Source organism: Scyliorhinus canicula, chromosome 13 (genome assembly GCF_902713615.1).
Source record: "Scyliorhinus canicula chromosome 13, sScyCan1.1, whole genome shotgun sequence".
In the NCBI taxonomy this organism is placed as follows: domain Eukaryota; kingdom Metazoa; phylum Chordata; class Chondrichthyes; order Carcharhiniformes; family Scyliorhinidae; genus Scyliorhinus; species Scyliorhinus canicula.
In genome coordinates, this window is record NC_052158.1 from 30,144,710 (window position 1) to 30,152,928 (window position 8,219).

General features: G+C 46.6%; 1 protein-coding gene across 1 annotated transcript; it reads left to right on the forward strand.

Annotated features, from left to right (window-relative positions):
- The first annotated feature begins 4,545 nt into the window (after positions 1-4,545).
- On the forward strand, positions 4,546-7,510 carry LOC119976627 (radiation-inducible immediate-early gene IEX-1-like). The gene is made up of 2 exons (XM_038817262.1): positions 4,546-5,018; positions 6,474-7,510. The coding sequence occupies exons 1-2, from the start codon at positions 4,854-4,856 to the stop codon at positions 6,819-6,821; spliced, it is 513 nt and encodes a 170-aa protein (XP_038673190.1). The 5' UTR covers positions 4,546-4,853; the 3' UTR covers positions 6,822-7,510.
- Positions 7,511-8,219: the final 709 nt, after the last annotated feature.

The following is an 8,219-nucleotide window of genomic DNA, read 5'->3' on the forward strand; positions in this document are numbered from 1 at the left end:
CTTTAGGCGGCAGGCTTGGAAGTCTGAATGCTGGCCGCTTCCAGGTGTGGAGCACATATGTTGCGCCAACACTTCACTTATTAATCATTCCCCATCTCTCCCTTGCTCCCTGACTCTCGCTCTCACTGCCCCAAGAGTAGCAGACTTTTGGATGAGCTGTGGAATTTTCCTGTCCGCCAGCCGCGGCTTTCCGGCGGTGTGCTCTTCACTGGCGACATGATTCTATACCACCTCCCCCCCCCCCCCCCAATGTGTCAATGGGATTTCCCATTATAGCCAACATACAGTAGGCCAGCAGCACGGTTAGATTCCTGTAACAGCCTCCCCAAACAGGCGCCGGAATGTGGCGACTCGGGCTTTTCACAGTAACTTCATTTGAAGCCTACTTGTGACAATAAGTCATTTTCATTTCATTTCATACCCCGCTGGGGAACCCGCTGGCGGGAGTATGTTGACGGCAGGAAGTGAATTGTAACGACTCGAGAATTCCAGTCAAATCAGTAATTAGGTGAGGTCATGCCCATGAAACAGGAAAAGATGAAATTACAGATTTTGCTCACTGGTTGTGGTTGGTGATCAATCCTCCGTGGAACCAGCAGGGGTGAGGAGGTTTCGCAAGTTGTCACTGAGAAATCTTCAGAGAATGTTGCTCCTGATTTCCAAGTGAACGTGCCTCAACAGTCCCTTCTTTGCAGAAATAGCCTTACAGTACACTTGGAGCACTGAGCTCTGGTCTCCAGATTATTGAAAGGATGCGGTCTGAAAAAGGTTTAATAAAGCAGTACAAAAACTGAGAGCTTATACCTATCAGGAGGAGGTCTTGTGGCACAGTAGGTGGTGACCCAGCCTCTGCCAGAAGCTCTGGGTTTGAATCCTATCCCCAGGACTTGATGGTTAAAGTCCGAATGAAATTGTTGAAATACAAAGTATATGGTCCCTACATGTGTTAAACAAGGTCAAGCAGGCTGGGTGTGTCAATATGCAAAAGTCCTTCCAACATGCCAATAGTAAGAGTGTGGGAGACCCCTAGTCAGCCAAGCTTGATATGGAGTGGTGCCACTCAATCTATAAGCTGTGCACTAGCGACCTGCTCTGGGAATTATTAGCTATGGGAACGGATGAAAGTCTGCCTCACCAAGAAGAATTGGAATTGACATACCCATAAGGAAAGATTGAACAGTTCGAGGCACTTTTTCTCTTGACCTGATAGAGGTCTTAAAAATTATCTAAGGATTGGCGGTGGAAGTAAAGAAGATGTTTTCACTTGCGGGTGAGGCCAACACCAGAGGCTATAAATGAAAGATGACCTGTAATAAATCCAATCGGGTATTCAGGAGAAACCTCTATCCAGAGAGAGGTGCGAATGTGGAAATTGTTCCTGCAAGGAGTAGTTGAGATGAAGAGCCTCATTCAGTAGCATTTACCAGAAAAATGGTCAGTACCATTTGGGATATTGGAACATTTTAATTGGGTCACAAATATAATTTGAAAAATATTAAAGAATTAATTGCAATTTATTTCACCAGTAAGGCATCTTTGGTCTGATTCATAAAAAAATGATTACAAAATAATCAAACAAATGATTACATTAGTATCTGTGTACAGTACCCTTGTCCAAAGACGTGCAGGTTAGGTGGGGTTATGGGGTTGCGGGGGAATGGGCCGAAAAAAGGTACTCTTTCAGACGGTCAGTGTAGACTGCATGGGATGAATGGCTTCCTTCTGCACTAGGGTTTCCATGATTCTATGACCCGCTAAGCTTCAATAAGGCTGACCATTGCTCCTTCAGCAGCACCTTCCAAACCAGTAGCTGCTACGATATGGAAGGGCAGATGCATGGGAACACCACCACCTGCAAGGCCCCGTCCAAGCCCCATACACCATCCTGACTTGGAACTCATTTTTCATCTTTCCCAGAATGTGGGTGTTGTTGGCTGGGCCATCGTTTGTTGCCCATCCCTAATAGTGCCTGAGCGGGATGGATTTCCAGGTCATTTCAGAGGGCAGGGAACCGTCAACAACACTAAGTTGGATGGAGTCACATGCAGACCAGGCCAGGTACGAATGAGAGATTCCCTTCTCTTGATAACATTAATGGACCAGATATATGTATTTTTCTGGAATTGTTGATAATTGCATGCTCGTTACTGAGATGAGCTTTCAATTCCAACTGCTGTGGTGACATTTGAATCCAGGACATGATTCTGGGTCTCTGATTGGTGGTCCAGTGACATTACTACCATACCACCAGCTCGCCAATTGATCACTTTTCAAAGAACAAAGAACATTACAGCACAGGAACAGGCCCTTCGGCCCACCAAGCCTGCACCAATCCAGATTTCTTCTTTAGACCAAATCATCTGTATCAATTCATTCCCTGTCCATTCATGTGTCTATCAAGATGCATCTTAAACATTGATGTCGTGCCTGTATCCACCACCTCCACTGGCAATATGTTCCAGTCACCCACCACCCTCTGCGTGAAAAAATTTCCCTGCACATCTCCCGTGAACTTTCTCCCTCTCGCCTTGAACCTGTGGCCTCTTGTAATTGAGTCTTCCCCCCCCCCCCCCCCCCCGGGGAAAAGCTTCTAACTATTCACCCTGTCATAATTTTGTAGACTTCAATCAGGTCCCTCCTCAGCCTCAGTCTTTCCAACGAAAAGAATCCGAGTTTATTCAACCTCTCCTCATAGCTAACACCATTTAGACAAGGCAACATCGTGGTAAATCTTTTTTGCACTCTCTCCAAAGCATCCAGGTCCTTCCGGTAGTGTGGTAGCCAGAACTGTAAGCAATATTCCAAATGTGGCCTAACTAAAATTTTGTACAACTGTAAAATGACCTGCTAACTCTTGTACTCACTGGCCGATGAAGACAAGCATGCTGTATGCCTTCTTGACCAAACCTCTGACACTAAGGGATGCCTAATCAATATGGGGGAAATTAAAATCACCCACAACTACCCTACTATTTTCACACGTTTCTAGAATCTGACTAGATATCTGTTCCTCTGTGTCCCACTGGCTATTGGGAGGCCTATAGTACAACTCCAACATTGTAATTGCACCCTTCCTATTTGCAAATTTGTGAGCTCTACCCAAATGCGTCACTGCAGGATCCTCCAAGATATCCTCCCACATCACAGCTGTGATATGTTCCCTAAACAGAAATGCAACTCCACCAGAGGGGGCAGCTTTCTGCTACCCCCTCTGTTTCATCTAAAACATTGATGTCCCGGAACGCTAAGCTTCCAGCCCTCTCCTTCTTTGAACCATGTCTCCGTAATAGCAACAATATCACAATTCCCCACATTATTCCAAGCTCTAAGTTCAACCATCTTAACTTTTATGCTTCTTGTATTGAAGCAAATGTACTCCAGATTATCAGACCCATTGAGATCAGCGACTTCCCTCTGCCTGCGCTCTCTCTTTGCTACATTTGTCTTTGTCTCAAGCTCTTCCTCAGACTCTACACTTGCTCGCTTGCTGCTCTGGTCCCCCCCCCCCCCCCCCGCCCCCGTTCCAAACTGGTTCAAAACCTCCCAAGCCACATTAGCAAACCTCTCGGCCAGGATTTTGGTGTCCCTCCAGTTTAGGTGCAACACATCCTGCTTATGTAAACCCCAATTTCCCTGGAAGACATTGCAATGATCCACATATCTGAAGCCCTCCCCCCAACACCAGCTCTTTAGCCCTGTGCTCAACCGTCGTGTCTCTCTGCTCCTAGTCTCAGAAGCACTTGTCACCGGGAGTAATCGTGAAATGACTACCCTAGAGATTCTGCTAGTGAGCTTACTACCTACTTCCCTGTAATGTCTTTGCAGGACCTTGTTGTTCTTCCTGCTATGTCATTTGTACCAATACCAACTTTGGCATCTGCCTGTTTGCTGTCCCATTTCAGGATGTCCTGTACTCACTCAGAAATATCCATGACCTTGGCACCAGGGAGGCAACACACCATCCAGGAGTCTGTTTCAAGACCACAGAAGTGCTGATCTGTGCCCCTATCAAATCCCCAATTAGTATTACTGTATTGTTCTTTGCCCCCCCCCCTCCTCCACTGTAGGGCCAGCCATGGTGCCACCACCCTGTCGGCTGATGGGCTATCCCGTTCATCAAGTATGCAAAAGAGTATACTTTTAGAGAGGCGCTAGCCACAGGGGCCTCCCATAGATTCTGAACGGAGGTAAACCAGAATAGCCTCTGCTGTTTCAAGGGGGTGGTACAGTTTTGTTCTGAACCAGTCAGGGAGATCTTTAATTGCGTGTCTCAAACCAAAATAATGCCTCCCCCATTCTGACCACCCCACCGATTGATTTGGATGGCTCGGAGGCATAGTGGTTAGCACTACTGCCACACAGCAATAGGGACATTGATTCCATTCAGGCTTCGGGTGCCTGTCTGCGTGGAGTTTGCACTTCCTCCCTGTGTCTGCGTGCGTTTCCACCGGGTGCTCCGGTTTCCTCCCATAGTCAAAAGATGTTCAGGTTAGGTGGGTTGGCCATGCTAAATTACCCCTCAGAATGCAGGGATGTGCAGGTTACGTCATGGGGTTAGAGGTATAGGACAGGGTGGAAAGGGGAGTGGGCATAGGACAGGTGGAGTACTCTCCAGGGGTCGGTTCAGACTCGATGGGCCGAAAGGCCTTCTTCTGCATTGCCGGGAATTGGATGAACGACCGAGAAGCAAAGAAACGTGTAAGGCTGATGCTATTGGCTGGGCTGAATAATGAGCAAGAAGGGACCCGCCCACCCGGAAGGGTATAAAGAGGGAGGTGAGGCCTGGGCTGGACATTTCAGAGCGGTTCCAGAAGAACCTGCTGCATTCTTTCATTAACAAGCTAGAGAGGAGCATGTGTTTGGCCACACCTTGTCCCGTGAGACTGAATGGAAAGTTCCCCGGCAGCTCAAGCCAAACCAAGCCTCTGGTTTTCACCTTCGAGCCTATCCCAGAGCGGCTGTGCAACGTCCGAATCCAGAAAAAGCGACCGTGCCGAATCATCTATCCGCCGCCGCAGGTACCTCTCCCTCCCTCCCACTCCCTGCAGCCCAACAAGAACAGAAATAGACAATGAGATTCCTTCCGAGCGCTTCCCTCTCAGTACCTCCTCGACCCCAGCAAAGAAATCACTTTGCATCCTTGAAGTGCAGTCACTATTTGCAATGTGTGTGTGTGTGGTGGGGTGGTGAACAGAGGCGACTAAATATGCGCACGGTAAGATCCCACAAATAGCAATGCGATATAACGACTAATTATTCTGATTCGTGATAAATACTGGGCCACAGCACACGGGTCGTCGTTCACAAAATATTTTGTGAGTCTGATGCCCACAATATCCCACTGCGCTAAAGTGCGACATCACGTCAATATTTGCTTCCTGCCTGCAATATCTCACTTGTTAGTGTAATGTATACAATATAATTACATTTCTTTGTTACTGTCTGCAATATCCCGCTCAGTCAGTGTGGTGTGTAGAATATGATTTGATTAATTTGTTACTACCTGTAATATCCCACCTAGGGTCTGGTTTAGCTCACTGGGCTAAATTGCTGGCTTTTAAAGCAGACCAAGGCAGGCCAGCAGCACGGTTCAATTCCCGTACCAGGCTCCCCGAACAGGCGCCGGAATATGGCGACTAGGGGCTTTTCACAGTAGCTTCATTGAAGCCTACTCATGACAATAAGCGATTTTCATTTCACCTAGACGGGTGGCACGGTGGCACAGCTGCCTCAGTGCCAGGGGCCGGGTTCAATTCCGACCATGGGTCACTGTCTCGCCCTGTCTGCAGGGTTCCCTCCGAGTGCTCTGGTTTCCTCCCACAGTCCAAAGATGTGCTGGATTGGCCATGCTAAATTGCCCACTACGTAAGTGTGAAGTATCAAATTTGTTATTGCCTGCAAATTCCCACTATATCAGTATAGAATATATTTTGCTTTGTTGCCTGCAATGCATATAGTATACATAGAACATAGAACAGTACAGCACAGAACAGGCCCTTCGGCCCTCAATGTTGTGCCGAGCCATGATCACCCTACTCAAACCCACGTATCCACCCTATACCCGTAACCCAACAACCCCCTCCTTAACCTTACTTTAATTAGGACACTACGGGCAATTTAGCATGGCCAATCCATCTAACCCGCACATCTTTGGACTGTGGGAGGAAACCGGAGCACCCGGAGGAAACCTACGCACACAGGGGGAGGACGTGCAGACTCCACACAGACAGTGACCCAGCCGGGAATCGAACCTGGGACCCTGGAGCTGTGAAGCATTTATGCTAACCACCATGCTACCCTGCTGCCCCTTATATAAATTAATTATAATTAATTTGTTATATAATTTTATGTTTAAAATTAATTTTGGGACGATTGTTTGACTTTAATAATATCTCTAGTCAGTGCAGTCCAATAATATAGCAGTGTTGCTGTTCTCTGGTCTAACAGGTTCTGATTTCTCCCTCTCTCTCTAGGCGAGGAAGTCAGTTCCTAACAAAAAGGATATGGCCAAGAGACTGTTCCTGTTCTTCCTCTCCATCGTCATCTTCCAGGTGCACACCACCGTGGAAGATGGAATGAATCTGCCCACTCCGGACCTGAGCGTTGCAGAGCCAGCCTCAGTACCTGCCCTGCCCCCTTCCTCTCCAGACGTTGGTGCGTTACCTGACATGTATCTTCCTGCACTCCCAGCAGTGGGACCTAACTACAACAAGCAGCAACCTGCAGGAGGACACTGGCTCCAGGCTGCAAGAGTCCTCCCCTTCTGCATGATCAGAACTGTGGTACGGAAGATCTCTTGTGACAGCTATGGTGATATATAGACGGAGTACTGACTCCGTTAAAGGAATTGTTTAAAAAAAGAACTGACCCATGTTTTCTCCTTGTTGAAATATTGCGCATTGGGAGTTCTTCCAATTTCTTATCATGGGTTTTGGAAAAGCATCTGAAGACTCATTACAAGAGACTGACATCTGAAACCAAAGGTTTTAAGGAACTCCAGAGTTAAAGTAGCATCTGATCCTGTTGCTGGTGCTACTGCCATGATGGGTCCATTTGTTTCTCAACCATTGCAACGTCTATGTAATATTTAAATATATCTATTATTGCATCTTATTTATTTAGTTCTAAGACATATTTATAAAGATTTAAACTGTCTTGACATGTACATTTAAGTTTTCCTGTATGAAGTCTACCCCGAGTACACCCAGTCGGGTGGGAACAACCTTTGTATCAAAGTTTCTGTTGTGGATGGCTCAACCACGCATGTCCACATATGTTTGATGTTTCTGTCTGATAGTATCTTCCATGAACAATACGACTCGTTGCGGTAAAATAAAGTGTGGTGATGCTGTAGTGGCATTGTCACTGGACTATTAATCAGAGAACCAGGGTAATGCTCTGGGGACCTATGGTTCGAAACACACCATGGCGGATTGATGAAATTTGAATTGAAATTAAATTGCGTTAAAACTCTGATGATGAAACCATTGTGGAAAACAAAAAAAAAAAACACCTGGTTTACTAATGTCCTTTTGGGAAGGAAATCTGCCACCCTTCCTTGGTCTTGGCGGGTCTACTTTTGACTCCAGACCTCCAGCAATACAACAATGTGGTTGATTCTTAAATGGCCACTCAGTTCAAGTGCAATCATTCAATTCAAGTTATGTGTACAAGAATTAAAAAAAAATAAAGATAGATTATAATTCTAAAGTCTACTCTGTTCTGTAGAAACGACCTTCAGTTGCTTATTGAAAACATATATATTTAGTGTGGCCAATCCACCTACCCTGCACATCTTTGAGTTGTGGGGGTGAGACCCACGCAAGCACTGGGAGAATGTGCAAACATCACACGGACAGTGACCCGGGACCAGGATCTAACCCGGTCCTGGTGCCGTGAGGCAGCACTGCACTGCCCTATAAATTTGCAAATGAATACCATACATAAGGTAAGTAACAAATACTGGCTCAGTGTACATAGGCATAGCAACTGGCTCAGTACAATCATTAGGTGATGCTGAATATTCCCATCACCCCACCAGGAAGCAAACGAAGAACAGGGGAAAGTCATAAAACATGACTGGATGGTGTGCACCCTCCCACGCTGCACTCTTCTCACTAGATCGGGTGCCCACTCACTGCAGCAGCACCACAGGCAAGCAGAATTCCAACTCAGTCGTCTCTTTCCAATGTCAGACCTAACTGCACCCATTCTAACCA